Below are 18927 nucleotides of genomic sequence, written 5' to 3' on the forward strand. Positions count from 1 at the left end.
AGCAGACCTGCTTAGAACAATATAATGGCTATTTTCATTATCAAGAAACTTGTTATAATCTTTTGTATGTTTTTTAAACAGGAGAAAAATATTTTAATTATACATATATGCTTAGGAGTCCCATAAAATATATGAGACTCCAATTTTTTTTTTATCTTTAACACTCATACTTAATCAAAATTGGTGTATATTGTTGATATATATCAATAAAACAAAAATAAGTAAACATTTTGGATCTCCAAATCCTCATTATTTTATCTTCTTCATATAAGTTGTAAATATTTTTGCTAACTATGTTTAAAAAAGCAATTCAGTTTAGCTGAGTGCGGTAGCACACTCCTGTAATCCCAGAAACTCAGGAGACTGAGGCAGGAGGATGGAGAATTCAAAGACAGCCTCAGCAAGAACGAGGTGCTAAACAACTCAATGAGGACCCGGTCTCTGAATAAAATACAAAATAAGCCTGGGGATGTGGCTCAGAAGTTGAGTGCCTCTGAATTCAATCTCCAGTACCCCCCCCAAAAAGCAATACAGTTTATATACATTACAACAAATTAATAACAATTATTAAAGCTATATGTGTTCATAGTATTATTCCTTAAATGTCTCTGTATTTGAAATATACAATAAAAGTTGAGGGGAAACTTGTATCATTTTATACAATATAGTCTTTAAAACATGTGTCAAAAAATTTGAGAGAAATATACCAAAATGTTAACAGTGGTCATTTCTAAGTGGCAATATATTTTTTTCCTTCTTACGTGTTGGTTTAATTTTTCTATAAGCAATTATTTCCTTTCATAAAAATTAAATTTACTTTTCATAAAAGAAATAAATCACTGGGAAAACATACAAAAATTGCTGGCCCCTAAGAAAGATTTCATCTTTGAGGTTTGAAGCCCATAAAATCCTATCTCTATATAAATTTTATTATTGAGAATATTTGGGATTGCAGTGCCATCTAACTATACATCCTTTGGTATGCTTTTCATTTCAGCAAGTATTGAAGAAAGATTCTAATGCTTTAGCTAAAATTTAATTAAGAACTGAATTCATAAAAGTGACATCACACTGTTAGAAGAGAAAATGTGAAGTTCAAATTCATGCTGTCCCTTCATTATCTGTGTGAAAGAAGGCATGTGACTTAAATTCTGTTTCCCATTCATCATCTGCAGAATTGAAATAAGAAAACCTACTGCTGAAAATTTTTGTGAAGATGAATTGAGAAAGTGTAAAAGATCTACTGTGGGGCTTAGTCCATAAATTGTGTTCAATTAGAAGGCTGAAAAATTAGATAGCAAGCAGCTAGAACAATGTCTGAAAACAGCTTATGCTGGATACATAGTACTATAAAGACCAGAATGATTAATTTTCCATGATCTTTTGTTCCCTGCATGGAATGCAATGGTCTACCAGAGTGGGAATTGTAAGAGAGCTACCTCCCAGGGGCCTGAGATAAGGCCTGGCACATGGAAGGTGCCCCATAACACACTGCTGAATGAACAGAAAGAAGCATGGATGTACAATTTCAAGAAGGACCAGAGACAACCATGTCTTAGACAACTCAAGAGAGGATGAAAGAAATGCTCTGATCCTAGTAGGCATGACCTAAGCTATTTTGGGAAGACAGGTTTGTCTGACCTTTATAGAAAGTATGGCCACACGAGTAAGTGGGGGGGACTGTCAGTGCGCTGGAATTATGGGATACTCTGGGTAGGCAAATATCTTCAAGTGGCTTCTCCATTTAAACCTGCACCTTGTTTCCCTTTGCTCATAGTGTAAAATCCAAACCCCATTCACAGGCTCTGTCAACCCTTCTGCCTACCTCTCAGTGCTCTCTTCTAGCTCTACTGTCTTGAACTCCAGTTCCTGAGTACTACCCTGCTATTCTTGACCTCCACCTCTGAACCATGGATTTCCTTTTGCCTCACACTTACATTTAACCCACTCACACTTATTCCCTTCTGACATCTAGTGTGTACACACTGATACTTCAGGTTTTAGTTCAAATGTCCTTTACTTAGAACCTTCCTTAACAAATGCACCTCCCCAAACTAGCCCACCATCAGGGTAGGTTTAGAGACCCTTCTATGTGTCCCCACAGCTCTCTGTATTTGCTCCACCTTAGCACTTATAGTGTCCAGGTCCTTCCCCCACAACCTGATGTAAGCTCCAAGATATTAATGACTTTAGTCTGTTAAATTCACTGCTTTGCCATCAGTACCCAGAATAATGCCTGGCTAATAATAATGGGCACCCCAAAAACATGTGTTGGATAAAATGAATGATTCATATCCAGATTGTATTAAGCTCCATGAGGTCTGGTTTTGAGTTGGTTCCTATATCATCAACAAAAGGATAGTGTCTGGAACATAGTAGCTATTCATCAAATAAATAAACTTCATTTGATGTTGATTATCCATTCAAACATCACACATGTGCTTATTTCAGGGACCTAATAAGAAAGGGTTGGTGTCTAATACTTCAATAGTTTACATTTTATTCTATTAATGTGTTCAACATTTTTGCTAATTTTTACATTTATATTATCTAATTAGCAACACTGAAACATTCTCTGTTGATGATATAAAATACCAATGATGCCAATTTCCAACTTCAAAAAATTTACTTATTATTTATCTTAATTGTTTTGTTATTCTTGTACCCACCTATTAGTCTGGGTAAAATAAGCCCAAATAACAGGTGTTAGTAACACTTGGCTTTAAATCTTTCATCAAGAATATAAATCAGACACCTAAAATAAGTTAAATCCTCTTAGAACCAACTCAGATCACCTTTGTAAAGATGCAATGCCAACAAATTAGTAAAGTCTCAGAACATTAGTACACACTCACAATGATCTGAACAAAGGCTGCCCTTGCAAAAACACCCACCCCTCCCATTCTCAGAAAAACATGTGTTCGATTAAGCTGGGTAGGGGAGCTGGGGGCGTAGGATTGTGCTTTGAAACTCCATTTGCATAAGGAATTTTCGCCCTTTCGTTTTTATAACACATAAACATAAATAACAATGTAGGACCTCGAATTTGTTTGTTTTGCAAGGTTTTTTGGTAGATATGTCATTACATTTAAAATTAATGTTTACGTCACATGGTTAATTACCAAGACTCATCAATTATTGACTCTTCCTGACCAATGGTGCTATCAGGATCACTTAATTTTTATTTAGTGCATAAAATGGAAACACCACTGAAAGTGCTGCCAAGAATCTCAGAGCAGAATTAGCCAGCTGGAGTTTCTGCTAAATGATGAGCAAATGCGTAGTACTACTCTTACCATTCAGGCTTATGAAGTGATTAATTTTATCAATAGCTACAACTGTAGGCCAGCTGTATATAGCAAATGGGATTGGAACTTTGGCAGTTTGCTATGATGTCATAAATACTTTTGAAATTGGTTTTAGTTATTGTATTTTTTTTAAGAGATGGGAATCTTGCTGTGTTTCCTAGGCTGGCCCCCAGTTCCTGGGCTCAAGGGATCCTCTTGTCTCAGCCTCCCAAGTAGCTAGGATTACCACAACTGGCCAGTTAATTTATTTTTAAACCACTTAGTTTCAGAAAGGATTTATGACAGTGTTTAAAGGCACAGTAAATATAATCCCGCAAGACCTTTTTTAAAATCCATGAGCCACATGTGGCATAGGAGAAATAAAGACGGGGCATCACAGGCCTCTTCTCTTCTTACCTGTGTACTGCAACCCCCTGTACTCGCTTATTGCCCCAGGAGGTTTTAAATTGGGCCAATAGTGGAAAAGCATTTGCACAGCTGGAGGTTTCACTTGTGAAGGCCCATAGGCAATAACATACAAAAGGTCCTACAGGAAACAGGAAGCATATTTTGACTTAGCACCATCAAATAAAAATAAATATTCATTCACTATTACTAGAGCAGTGGGAATTCCAGTGGAGAGGGTGAGGTGGGTCACTTTCCTGGAATCCATCATCCAGGTGTGCTTCACAGTTTAGACCACATTATAGCATTATAATTATTCATTATTTGCTCATTTATTTGTTCTTCTATAAATGATCCCTCCGGGCAGAATTCAAAAGTACACTATCTTATAAAATTTTTTCCCAAATTAGATTCATCTTAAAGAAAGATTTTAGGGATTTTGTTTTGTTTGCAGTGCTGGAGATGGAACTCAGGGCCTTGCACATGCTAGGCAAGCACTCTACCACTGAGCGACACCCCAACTCAAAGAAAGTGTTTAGAATAACATACATCAGTTTAAAAAAATATTTTCCTAATCACATTTCTTAACAATTCACATCTCCTATTTGAAAGAAAGCAGATTCTCAACTTTTCAAATTAAAAAAAAAATACATGTCATACAGCATAATATTTGCCTAATTTCAAGAATAAGATGTATTTAATTATTTTATCTGTCAAGACACCGCTCTAAATGATAGTTTAGTAAAGAAAAAAGAATATCCACTGCCACATAAGAAAACTAAGACAACAATAACTTTGACCTAAGCAACAGATACAATATGCAAATAATTTTTACCATTTTAGATAAATTAATGTAGTGACTATGGGTTAAATTTGACCCCAAACTTACTTTCCAGACTTCTTGTTTATATTTCATGAGGCATTCCAGTAATTGACAATGATACACTGTAAGAAGAAAATGTAATGTGCACATGAAATGTAAATACCAAACATCCTTTGAGATACATAAACTACTTTAATATGATTTCCAATTCCAATCATTAAATTGTTAATTACTTATCGCCACACATTCATATTTTCAAAAATACCATAATCTCTTGACTTATCAAGCTTTACTCAAGGTCTTTGAGAAGTATGACACATATCATATTACTAGACATGTTAATAAAAGTCTTTAGTGATCATATTTCTGCAACATAAACTTGTATCAATGCAATAAAGAACTACAGAGAAGGGAAAACAGGATCGTAATGAAAACTCATTTATTGAGAATTCATTATGTACCAAGTTTCAGGCTAAAAGCTTTATGGCATATTATCTCACACCCACTGTGTTTCAGTTCAGAAAATAACTTCCTATCTTGCCCAAAGATGGACAGATAGCAACTGACAGACTGATGGGATTAGAATGAGAGTTTTATCACCTGAGCAGTGTTATGGTTTGGATGTGAGGTGTCCCCCAAAAGCTCATGTGTGAGACAATGTAAGAAGATTCATAGGAGAAATGATTGGGTTATAAGAGTCTTAACCCAATCAGTGAATTAATCCCAATAGGGATTAACTGAGGGGTAATTGAAGGAGGTGGGAATTGGGGCTTTGGGTGTATATTTTGTATCTGGAGTGTGGAGACCTCTCTTTGCTTTCTATTCACCATGTAAGCTGCTTCCCTCCCTCACAGTCTTGCACTATGATGTCCTGCCTCACCTAGAGCCCCAAGGAATGAGCCAGCCTTTTATGGACTGAGACTCTGAAACTGTGAGCCCCCAAATAAACGTTTCCTCCTTTAAAATTGTTCTAGTCAGGACTGGGGTTGTGTCTCAGCGGTAGAGCGCTCACCTAGCTTGTGTGAGGCACTGGGTTTGATCTTCAGCAACACATAAATAAATAAATAAATTGTGTCCACCTATAACTAAAAAATAAACATTTTTTAAAAAATTGTTCTAGTCAGATCTTTTAGTCACAGCAGCAAAACAGCTGACTAAAGCAAGCAGTAATTCCATCTTGGGAAAGAATTTTTTCAGAGCTACACAGCAACAAGCTCCCTTGATTTCCCATGTTCACTTGAGGAGTAAAGACACTGTCATCCTAGTTAGATACCTTTTTGCTCTACCTTCCAGCTCCATCATGACCCTGACATTGTTCTCACTTCAGCCACCAATGACCCTATGGCACTCAGTTCAGTGGATGGTTTTCAGTCTGCATCTCATTGATGTCTCAGCAGCATTCAGTGCTGCTGACCACTGTCGGTTTTTTAAATCACTCTCTTCCCATGGCTTCCTGATGTGACATGACCCTCTCCTATCACCTGTGTTGGACACTGCTATCAACAACCCCTTTTCCCTGTCATCTGCCAATGCACAGACTTTTCCAAATCCCCTTGCAACCACAGGACTCCATCCTTGCCAGTAGGACCTAAGAGAGAAAACTTCTAGGGAACTTCTCATATTGTTTTCCTCTTTGATTAAAAGAAAAGGGCCTACCAAGAGACCTTTCTCTAACGACTCTACCTCATCTTGTTTTTGAATGTGGTTGTCTGAAGAAATAACGACCTCCACTGTGGCAGTCATTGCACAAACATGAGGGAAAGTCTAAGGAAACACGAAGATGCTATCTCAGCCCTTGATACTGTAGAGCTAACTTTAAGACTTCCTACTGAGCAAACCACAAAAGTGTTTTGTAGCTTTTATTTCAGTTTTCATTTTTTAATTGATTTGTTATAATTATGTATAATTATATATGAATATTATAATAGTGGGATTTGTTACACATTTGTACATGTAGTTTAAAGTATCTGTTAGCTAAGCAGGTAACTCTCAATCTCCTTGGCAACTTCACCCTCTTCCACAGGTCCACTTCCTTTTGGAGTTCCTAGAGGCCTGGTCCAAGAAACACTCTACTTTTCATTCTGTACTCTCCCCCAAGCAATCTCACACTCATATTAACTACAGAAGCCATCTATGTGAAATTGGATGAAGGTCATTTGACACTCAGGTGTAGGCTCAGAATTCATTATCTCTAGTCTAGAATTCTGTTCTGAGGTCCAAAACTATAACACAACTACCTAATTACCATCTCCTCTGAGATGTCTCAAAGGCTTCTTGAACACAGCATATCCAAAACAGATCTCACGCTCTTCCCTCAGAAGCCTCATCTTCTGGTGCCTCATTTATCAATGAATATAACCTCCATGTCTAGTTAGAGCAAGTCAGAAGAAACCCACTAGATCCAATGTGTCTGCAAGTCCTATCAATTTGACTTCATAAATAGCTCTCAGTAGATCCATTTTTTTCTATTTCAATTGTCCTTGCCTTTGACATGCATGCCTGAACAAATGCAATGAGTTCCTTATCAGTCCATCTATACCCAATCTGGCCCTTTCTCATTCCATTCTCCATTGCATCTACTTAAAACCCCTCAGTGGCTTCCCATTAGATATGATATAAACAGAGGACTTCTTGCCTAACACAGCCTACAACATCCTGAATGTTCTCTAACTCTCAGCTCATACTAGCTAGCCCTCCCCTAGAGTTCCATCTACACTGATCTTTCAGTCTCACTGGCTTGCCAGGCTCCTTCTTGACACAAGATTCTGCCATCTTAACTTCTGTCTCACTCCCATCCTGTAGATCTTCTTAAAATAACTCACTCATCATTCAATTCTTGTACCAAAACTTGCTTCCTCTGAGAAGCCCCCACCAAACTCCTCAACAAAAGCAAAATTTCCTTTCATAGAGTTTTATAATACAAGGTACTTCAGGCATTTGTCACAACTGAAACTTTATCCTTGGTTTTATAATTATTTGATTAATATATTTCCCCTCCTCCAAAATGTGATATGCTTCACAAGATGAAGGTGGGATCTGCTCTGTTTATTAACCGTAGGGTCCCATACTCAGTGACAATGTATTGAATAGTTACTCTAGAAATGGAATGTTGTCTTTAAGCCACCACTGAGTGTTTAAGTACACATGTTCCAAGACACTTTCTCTTATACAGTGTCTGTCTGCATGTTCTGCTACATGAACCTCTGTAGTATTCTACCTACTGCCCCCTGAACAGACCTGGAAAGTTCCTCTGTTTAAACTATTTCCCTCCCAGAATGTCTTACTTATCCTATCAATCAAAACTCTATCCATATTTTCTTTGCTCAAGGAACATAAAGCCTTTCCTGATCATTTCAATTCATAGAGTTCTCCCCCCTGATTAATTAACACCATCTATAGCATTTATTTGGCACTTTTCACATAACCTGTACATGGTTAATTAATGACTTAAGTAAATATGCCTAACTGACCCAATTAAATAAGTTCCACAAGAAGAGTCATATTTTGTATTTCTGTGTGGTTATCACTGTTTCTAACAGAGAATCCTGTACATGGAGGTGATTCAATCAATGCCTCTTACTTGAGGAAGTGCTCTTCTCTGTCCTTGACACATAATCAGCCAAAGAAACAAGCTGCCACTTGTTGCTTCTCCCAATAAATATTTAAACAATAGATAGCATTAGAGCAGATTATGCTAAGTGAAGTTAGCCAAACCCCCCCCCCCCCAAAAAAAAAACAAATGCCGAATGTCTTCTCTGATATAAGGGGTGGGGGAGCATGGGAAGAAGATTACCTCTAGATAGGGAAGAGAAGTGGGAGGGAAAGGAAGGGAGAAGGGGAATCTCACGGAAGATGGAAGGAGACCTTCATCATTATACAAAATACATGTATGAAGATGTGAGGGAAAAAAAAAGAGAATAGCATCACCTTGGATAGAAAGAAGTGATGGGAGGGGAATGGAGGGGATGGGGATAAAGGAAGGATAGTAGAATGAAATAGACATTATTATTGCTGTGTGTATATACCAATGTGATTCTGCAACCTGTACACTCAGAAAAATGAGAAATTATACCCCACCTGATTCAAATGTATGATATGTCAAGGTCATTGTACTGTCATGTGTAACTAATTAAAACAAATAAAATTTTTTTAAAAAAAGACAAGCCATAAGATTAAGAAAAAAAAATTTAAACAATAGAATGATGTCTGTGTACTCGGCCCCAGTGGATTTTGCTTTACTTTTTAACTGTTTCCCGTATCACAAGACTATTTGGGGCCAGAACTGTAATTCCTAGTATAAAATAGCTGGTTATAAGCATTTCCCATGAACATATGAAAATACATTGGAAATAATCTGATAAATAATTCTACCTGATCACAGTAGAGATAAAAATATTCAGATAAAAATATTCAATTCTATGAAGAAAATGCGAAACCATAGAATTTGCATTTCTTTTATTTGGTACAATGTGCTAGTCACTGTCAAGCACTTTACCTATACTTAACTCACTACAAATTCAAAACAACATTTTAAAGTACTGTAAGAAGAATTATTCCCATTTCATAGATGAGGACACATGATCTTGGGAAAGTTAAAAAACTTGCTCTGCACTGCACTGTCATTTGTAGGTAAACTCAGATACAAATCCACATACAAAGTACCTCAAAATACTTCAAAGTACAGGATTTTACCATTCAATGTTAGAATCTAGGCTTCATGATAAGACTTTATTTTTAAATTAAATACATAAATGAGTAACAATCTTTTATTACATGGTAAGACTTTAATTAACTAGATCCAAATTAAGGGGTTTTTTTTCAGAACATAACAGATCTTAAATGTAAATGATATTTTGATGGTCCTTGAAGCTAAACAGTGAAATGTGAGATATAGCATTCCCCCAAACATACATTTTAATTAAATCCATATGATAATCATAAATCATTTTATACTTAAAAAATGCTATGGACTAAATATGCTCCCTCAAAATTCATGTTAAATTTAGTGGTAGTATTAGAAGGTGGGAGTCTTTGGGAGATGATTAGCTCATGAGGGCAGAACACTCATGAATGCCCTTATAAAAGAGGCTTCAGCATTCCCTTGCTCTTTCTGCCATGTGAGGGCATAGACAAAGATGGTTGTCTATGAACCACATAGTGGGTCCTCACCAGACCACTGAATCTGCCAGCACCTTGATCTTGGACTTCCCAGCCTCCAGAACTATAAGTATTTATTGCACACAGGCCACCCAGCTTAAGGTATTTTTGTTATAGTATCTGAAACAGAGGAAGACAGAAAAATGGCACTGAAAAGTAGGGTGTTGCCATAACAGCACCGAAAAATGCAGAAGTAGCTTTGGAACTAAGTAATATGTAGGAGCTACAAGAGTTTTGAGGTACATTCTAGAAAAGCCTACATTGCTATGAATGGACCTTTTTAACTGTTTCAGATAAAAAAGAACAGAGCCATTGAGAAAGCCTCCATCTTCTTAAAGAATCCTAAGTGATCCTGAACGAATGTTGGTAGAAATATGGACAGTAAAGGCGGTACTGATAAGGTGTCAGACAGAAATAAGGAACGCAATATTGGAAGCTGGAGGAGAGGCCATCCTGTTACACAGTGGCAAAGAACCTGGCTGAGTTATGTCGATGTCCTAGTGTTTGGTGGAAGGTAGAATTTTTGAGTGATGAAACTGGCTATCTGGCTGAGCACAGTTCTTAGAGAAATGCTGAAAGAGCAGCCTGGCATCTCTGACTGCTTACAGTAAAATTCCTGAAGTGAGAAATGATTTAAAGACAGAAATGGTAATCAAAAAAGCAGCAAAAGTTAAAGATTTGGGAAATTCTCTGCTTATCTGTATTAAAAGAATGAGAAAAACTTGTTAGGAAGAGAACACTAAGGGCACAACTAAGCAACTAATAAACAGTCTACTGAACAGAAACTAACGACAGCCAGCCTTCCCAGGAGAAGGCAGGAGCTGCTGCCCCAGATGAGGGAGGATGACACTTTAGGAATCCTCAGAGCTGCCTGGCACAGTGGTGCACTCATAGTCCCAGCAACTCAGGGGGCTGATGCAGAAGGATCATGAGTTCGAGGCCTGCCTCAGCAATTTAGCAAGACCCTGCCTCAAAATTAAAAATAAAAGGATCAGGGTATGTGACTCAGTGGATAAGTGTGCCTGGGTTCAATCCCAGATACGGGGGGGGGGGGGGGGAGAAAAGAAGAAGCCACCCACACTTGGGGAACTTCACACCTGCTACCTGGCCCACCTCACTGCTGGCTGCTTCCGGTTCCTACATTCTGGTGCCTTGTGCTTCAGCTGCTCCTCAGTGAAGTGCCTTTGTCCCCAACATAGCATGTGCTGCACCAACAAAGCTGTGAGGGCTTCCACCTTGATTTCAGTGGAGCCCAAGAGAGTCATGATCACAGGACCCAGCCTGTCAGAGCAGGCTGAGGCAGAAAACTGACATGGCAGCAGGATTATCATAGAAATCCCTTCTCGGGCAATGTCAGGAGAGCCATGCTGGCCAGGCTCCCTAAATCCATGAGGCAGGACCACCTGGAGCCTTGGAGCCCAACCCTTACCCAACAAAGCTGCTGGGAAGGAAGAACATCAAGTCAAAGATTTTTCTCAAGCCTAAAGTTTAATGTTTTGGGGTGTTGGACCTACATAGAACCTGTCACTCCTTTCTTTTTTTACATTTCTCTCTTTTGGATGGGAATGTCCATCCTATGCCTGTCTCACTGTTGTGTTTGTTTTGATGGTGCTAGGAAGAAAACCCAGTACTCCTCATATGCTAGGTAAATGCTCCAACACTGGGTGTCTGCAACCCAAGTCCCCATCATTTTATTTTGTTTTAGAAGCATATAATTTATTTGATTTCACAGGTTCACAGCTGGAAAGAAAATTATCTCAGGATAAATCATAATTCAAGTCTCACCTACATCTGACTTAGATGATATTTATATGAGATGTTGGACTTTGGACATTTGACGTGATATTGGAATGAATTGACACTTCTGAGGTTGTCAGAATGGAATGAATGTATTTTGCATGTCAGAAAGACATGAAGTTGGGGTTGGGGACAGTGATAGAATGCCAAAGATTGAATATGTGTATCCCCCTAAAACTCGTATGTTAAATCCTAACACCCAATGTGATGGTATTAGGAAGTGAAGTGAGGCCCTTATGAGTGGGATTAATGGAATTAGAACTCCCTTGCTCCTTCCGTATGAGAGACTACAGAACAAGCGTGACCATCTGTGAATCTGGAAGCACCAGACCACTAAATCCACCAGTACCTTGAACTTGGACTTCCCAGCCTCCAGAACTATAAAAAGTAAATGTTATGTGTAAGCTGCCCAGTTTATGGTATTTTTGTTATGGCAGCCCAAACAAACTAAGGCAAAGGATGAGAGCTGGGTGAGTTAGTGTACTTCCTAATCCCAGCTATCTGGAAGATGAGGTGGAAGGATCATTTCTGCTCAAGAATTAGAGGCCAGCCTAGGGAAAATAGCAAGACATCATCTCAATTAAAAAAAAAAAAGTTCAAGGCCAACACTCTAGATTAAGAAGCATTAAGATTTTGAAATGGAAAAAAAAATTTTTCCTCATTCTTCAGTCAAAAACTCCAAAATCTCAATTATTATTCTACTTAATTAAACAGAAGGTTTAAAACAGTGCTATAATATGTATTCCTTTCCAAATAAACAATAACTGAAAAAAAACTGAGTTCATATCTCAGCATATGACTCCTATAGTCAGCTCCTTTTTAGATCAGCTCCCCAAAGTTCATCTGAAATTATACTGACAAATGGAAATCAAATAGAGCAAGTTATATAAAACCTGTCCAACAACACTAGTAATCCAAGACATAAAAATCAAAATGAGATTTTTTAATCTATTCAACTCTACAAATTTTATGATGATACTCAGTGACCAGTCATAATGAGACAAGTACTTTCAAATACAATTATTGAGAATATTGAAATTTTTTCAAGCCCTTTAACCCATGAATCCCTCTTTTATTAATTTATTCTAAAGGAAATAATCAGAAATGTAGTAAAAGGTTTGTGTTCAAGGACATTGGTATGACATTAGAGGACCAAACTTGTCAAATTATTAACCAAAGTTATTTTTAGTTGTTAGAATTAGATATTTTTATATTTCCAATTGAACTTTTCTATATATTTATATTCAATCAAATTCCTCAATGTTCTAAAATTTTGTCCTCAAACATTCTGAAAAAAAACACTAGTTGCAAGAGCACTAATTACTTTTAACAATAGGCAATGAAAATTTATTTTAATTCAAAAATCTGTTTTCTAACACACCTCCAATTGCCAATTCCACCAAGAAAAGTTCTCACATGAAAACTTCTAGCTTGATTATTTAACATCTTACTTAATGATTGGTTTTGGAATTAGTCAAGACAGATTTCCACTTACCTGGATTAGATGTGTACTGCATTGCAATCATTAGCATGGAGGATGCAGACAGATTAACATGGGCAGGAACACCTTCTCTCCTGGAGGAACCCACTGAAACCAAAATTTCTTTGATTAGACACAATTTAGTCTATAGATAGAGAGATAGATATACATATATATGCATATATACTTGCTGCTTCACATAGAGCATGGGAACTAAGAAAAGAAAGTCCCAGTCAGCCAATGAAACTTTACACAAATAAAACTCATAAAATTTTCCTTGTATACAAATGCAACAGTTGTCAACATCATAGCAAACACATACAGAGTATCACCAAGAAGGAACAATGCCAGAATGTGACATAATGGCTTTAACAGAGCCATGCTCAGATATGATCACTACTTCCAACATGTTTATGTCTAGATGGAAAAGAAAGGGAAAAAAATCTTCTATGTGCTCAGATATAAAGAAGGAATACTGAAGGTTGTCCCAATAAGGAATAAAAAAAGTAAAATGTTTTTCAACCCAACTTGAATTACTAAATTATCTAGAGATGCAGATGAAATAAGGTTAGTATAACATGCAACTTCTTAGTTACATATAGAAATTTCAAATCATATGTTATAAAAATACAATATTAATTTTAAAATTATTTTCAATGCTCATAAATCATCAGTTTTATTCAAACCTTCATATGTAACTTTATCATTATTGTCTTCTTTACCATGAGAATCACTACTTTGTTAAGTTTTACAAAACTTACCATCTTCAAATCCATCTGAGTTTGAAATAAAGCACCTTTTGAATCTGTGAATAATGCCATTGCTGGACATTTTATCCCACATCAACAAGTATCAATCACAGAGCAAAAGTTGTTTTATTGAAAACCTGTCTTACATATGTAAAACCATGATCTCCATTTACATACTGCTTTTAAAACATCTTTAAGTGGCTTTTTCATGGCAATATTGAACACTATATTAAATTTTATTGTCTTTTTTAATAGAGTACATCAAACAACTCCTTTAAGGATTCACGTCAAGCACTGATGGAAGTCACTTGAAGTACTGTGTTGTCTCTAAAGGGTACTTTATTATCCCAAGCACAGTAATTGAGAAAGAATCCACAATAGGAAGACCTTTATTAGGATTTGAATGTAAAATGATTCTCCTTTTCTGAGGAATAATTGCAAAAGTGCAAGATACCTCTTATTCCTAGGTTTATGTGGCAAATTGTCAAGCATGAACAGAACGGTGTGCAGGAAGTATAAAACCCTCAAAGAGGCAACTCTCAATTTCCTGAACATGAAATACCATGACTTTGGCAACAACCAGCAAGCAGAAAACCTCAAAATCTGCTTTATTTTATATAAAATTACAATACACAGGGAACATATCTCATTTACATTCAAAAGATAAGACAGTTTTATAAAACATGTGATAGTAGAACCATCAAAACACCAATGAAAGATCTGTCATATAATAAAGGAAACAATGTTTAACATGATTCTTTTTTTTTTTAACACAAAGAACTTTCAGTACCCATAATGGATGGCTGCTTTCACAAAACCTTTACAAAAACAAACCAACAAAGTAAATCCATAGTTAAATTCCATTGAGTTTGTTTTCAGTCACTGGCAGCTGAGTGCTCCTAACCCACCAAGCAGGCAATATTCAGGTAGATAAATTAGTTTGGCTATACAGTATAAATAAGCATTAATAATTAAACAGAGATATGGAGAGCAGTATACTGTTCTTAGATGACAAAGTTGATTAATCAAATACAATTAATTAAGGAAAAAGAACTTGGAGGCACATTTAAAGAACAAGACAGCATTGCTCTAAGGCTTTAGCCAGGGAGCTTTTTCAAATTCAGCTTCTTGGGTGCCCGTATCTAGAGATTATAACAGTCTGGGAAGCAGGAAAGACATATCAAATTAATAAGCACACCAGGTGACTCTGATGCAAGCTGGTCAAGGGCTTCCTTTTGAGGGGTCCTAGTAGAGAGATGAGAAATAAGAAAGGGCATGCCCAGTAAGATGTCCAGGGGTAGAAGAATAATTGGCAGAAAACCTCAAAATCTGCTTTATTTTATATAAAATTACAATACATAGGGGACATATCTCATTTATAACCAAAAGGAATAAGACAATATTCTTTGTGCCCCTTGTTAAAGAAAGAGAAAAAAGTCTAGTCTCCAATATATTCAAGAAAGAAGGAATGTATCTTTTTGTGTATCTCCATTCTTTTTGAGACAATTATTTTCACCTCTGTTTAATTCATCTCAAATTTTTTTAAAAACAAGCATTTCTCAATCAGGAAGACTATAGCTAAGAGAGGCTGAGAGTCAATGTGACTGGAGGCCTTTAAAAATGGGAGAGATGCCGAACCGTCTCAGATGATTTAGGGGAAGTCTATTTGGAGAACTGCCCAAATAGCTCAGCAACCTTTGGTTGTCCCTGTTACCCCTTCAAATCTATGCTCTTCCTTCAAGTATGACCAGCCATAAAGCCAAAAGTGTTCTCTTGGCTCTGGCCCTAGGAAATTGGCTCTAATACTTATATAAACAGACGGTACCTTGCAATTTCACAGCCTTCTACTAGACTGAACAAAATAACTGCAAATCTTGTTTAATAAACAAACACAAGTACACACTATTTATTGAATTTTGTTTAAAAGGCATAATGTAAACAGATGTGCAGTTTTTCCCCAAGAGGGTGTTAAAAAAATATGTACAATAGAAGATAGTCAAAATAAGAAAATTTTAATCCCCAGCACCACAAAAAAATAAGAAAATTTTACACTTAATATCATACTAAAAAAAAAAAAAGTTTCCAGTCTTATTCCCTATCTTCTCAGCACCACCAGTACAATCATTACCAACACCCCTCTTTCCATGATAAGATAAATCTCTTAATATGCTCCTGCATTTTATAGTTCCTAATGTACTATCATGTAGAGCTCTTATGATTGTCACCAAAAAAAAAAAAAAGTAAGTATACAAGGAAAGTAATTTTATAAAAGAGAGAAAAAATTATTTGCAATCTAATTTTTGAGACTATATTCCAAATCACACTGGATTCACAGCCAATGTTCTAGTCACTTATTCATTCACCAGTATTGTTCTCAATACCTCCTATGCACCAAACATTTTTCTGAGTCCTGGGAATACAATAGTAAAGAATGTAGACAAGTCCTCATTCCTTCTGGAACTTAGATACTAGAGCTGTGTTATCCAATATGATAGCCACAAGCCACTGATGGTATTTAAATTAAAATTGAATCAAACTTAAAATTCAGCTCTTCAGTCTTACTAATGAAGACATATAAAGCAGGGCAAGAGAGAAGAGAGAAGATAATGCCAGGAGTTATATTAGCTAGAAAGAAAGGAAGGGCATCTAGAAAGATGTGGCACTTGAGCTAAGACCTAAAGAAAATAAGGAAGCAAATCAGGAGATCATCTGGAAGAAGGACATTGAGACAGAGGAGAAAACATAGAGAAAACACAAAAGTTCAGTACCTTTATGAAACTGCAGAAAGGTGATGTGCATAGTGAAGAGTGGACACAGACAGGCAGTAATTAAAGTAATAAGGTAAGCAGTAGCCAGATCATAGAGGGCCTTGTGGGACAACTAAGGACTTTGAAATTGGTTTTTAAGAGTGACAGTAAGATAGATGGTTTGGATGAGGAAAGTGACATGATCTGATTTACATGCTTGGAGAAAAGTTCTGGCTTTTTAGTGAACAGGCAGTAGCAGGGCTTAAAAAAGGAACAGAGAGGTGAGTTACGAGGACCAGTGGCCCTCGGGAGAGTTAAAAAGGAACACAGAGGACCAGCTCATTGGATAGGTCCACATGAGAGATGATGGTAAGAAGTGGTCTGAGTTGACATATGTTGAAATAAACCCCACTGGTCTTAGAGAATCATCTGGGAAGAAGAGACACATTCAGGTGTACACAACAGAGCCACTTCCTGAACTTCTCCACACTGCATCACTTGAATTGAAAAGTAGTCTCTTCTGCACTTGTGCCTTGGGTTTGTGTGAGCAGAGTTAATTGTGTTCCACTAGAGAGGGTTTCTCCAAAAGACAGCCACACTTTTCAGAAGGGCATTTTGGTGAAACATAAAGACAAGATAATATGACCCTGAGTTTCAGTAGGTTAAGTCTATTAAAATATTTGCAGATGTGCAGGTTAGTGCAAAGTCATAGAGGCAGGACAGCCCTCAACACTGAAGAAATGTTCTGACATGTTCTAGGAGCACAACATCTGGCATAATAATGACAGTTATTATACAACAAACTAATTCCCACTAGTAGATGGCCCTCTACCTCAAGCAATATTTAAGATGATAAAATTTCAGAGCAACATGGAAATTGCAGTGAAATATTAGAATTAGTAATGGGATTTAACATATCTGTGATCTGACTACCCATTTGATCCATTATGCATACACGTGTACAATGTCATAGAATATTCAAAAGCCATTCTCATATGTTAGTTATCTCCTTTTCTTTGCAATAAACATGGGATGTGGACAAGGGAAGTTTGATTATTGACAATTTTATGAGGGAACCAATGTTTGATGAGGTTGAGACATTTGCCAACTGCCAAAGGACTATATTCAGTTCTTCCAAACTCCAGTACTAAAATATTTCTCAAAATTCAACAAGGTCTTCTTAAAGTATAGAAGACCTGACTTATAAAAACAATCATTAGCTAATAAAATAGACATCATATATTAAATATTACTAAACATCATCAGTATCTTGCACTCTTTTTTTAACTTTTTTTCCATAAAGTATTAATCTCTGGAAGACCATGGAAACATCACACATCCTATACAATAATAGTTTTTAAAAAAACGTTATATAAAAGTAATGGAACAAATGACACATGGCCAACAGCCTGGGACCAGACGTTCAATTAAATTACACAATTACTTTTAAATCAAAGCAAAGATTTGAACAAATCTTTATTTTTGCCGAGGGTAACTGACTTTTCAGAAAGTCTAACTTGGAAAAGAAACCAGATTTGCCTGCACAGTCTAAGATACTAGGATATACTAGCAGCATCTTGAACTGATATAATACTTCAGCTTTATTAGTATCTTTAAATCAAGGTTGTTTGCATCAATTAAGGTTCATTTGGAATTAGTTTTTTCTCTTCTCTGCTTTTTCTCTTTGGAAGACATTATCTTCCAAACATCCACATTTCAATTCAATTCACAAATCACAGATCCTTTATTGGGAAAAGAGAGGTTTCCATGGTGACATGAAATAATTTTTTTCAATTCTTAGTAACTCCTTTAATTTTTTTAATAAACAAAGCATATTGCACACATATGGAATAAAGAAAATATATTTTATTTATGGAAGGAGTTAAAAAAGAAGGTTATATAAAAGGGAAATTTAATAATAAATAAATTGATATTTGCTCTGCAGAACTTCAAAAGGAGTTACTTAAAACTAAAAGCACAGCACATAGTTTACCAAGAAAGATGGCATAAAGGACAAATGAGATACACATAAAGGCCTTTTAATCTGAAGGAGCTGTAATATCTCATTGGGTTCACTCCAAAGCTCAGAACTTCATCATCCAGGTGATACAGACAATGATATAATCATTTAATGCCTGAAAATTTGTCTGTTTTACATTTGACCTTAGGAACACCACACCAAAGAGATTTTTTTAAAAGAGCCCTTCTGTCTTAAAGACTTTTATCACTTTATCAAGAATATAAAAGACTCAACATTTGGGCCTGGGGGTGTAGCTCAGTGATAGATGACTTGCCCAGCATGCAGAAGGCCCTGGGTTCCACCAGCACTGCAGGAAGGAAGGAGGGAGGGAGGAAGAGAAGCAGGAAGGAAGGGGCAACATCTTTATCCTAACTCCTTGGTACTGAAATTAAAATATTCTGGGAGAACTTAAAGCCTTCTGTGTTGTGTGTGTTTTTTTACTCAGAATTTCTAGATATGGAA

At 36.5% G+C, this 18927-nt stretch overlaps 1 protein-coding gene across 12 annotated transcripts in view; it reads right to left on the reverse strand.

Annotated features, from left to right (window-relative positions):
- Positions 1 to 18927, reverse strand: part of Unc79 (unc-79 homolog, NALCN channel complex subunit) — a 267146-nt gene that overhangs the window by 196444 nt on the left and 51775 nt on the right. For all 12 annotated transcript variants that reach the window (XM_058577735.1, XM_058577733.1, XM_058577730.1 and 9 more), the window contains 3 exons: positions 12965 to 13057; positions 4582 to 4637; positions 3705 to 3834 (listed from right to left, as the gene is read on the reverse strand). In XM_058577735.1, the coding sequence (XP_058433718.1) occupies positions 3705 to 3834; positions 4582 to 4637; positions 12965 to 13057 (279 nt within the window). The remainder of the gene's footprint in view (positions 1 to 3704; positions 3835 to 4581; positions 4638 to 12964; positions 13058 to 18927) is intronic.

Source organism: Marmota monax, unplaced genomic scaffold (genome assembly GCF_021218885.2).
Source record: "Marmota monax isolate L192 unplaced genomic scaffold, Marmota_monax_Labrador192_F-V1.1 WCK01_AAM20220418_F8-fsc00017, whole genome shotgun sequence".
NCBI lineage: Eukaryota > Metazoa > Chordata > Mammalia > Rodentia > Sciuridae > Marmota > Marmota monax.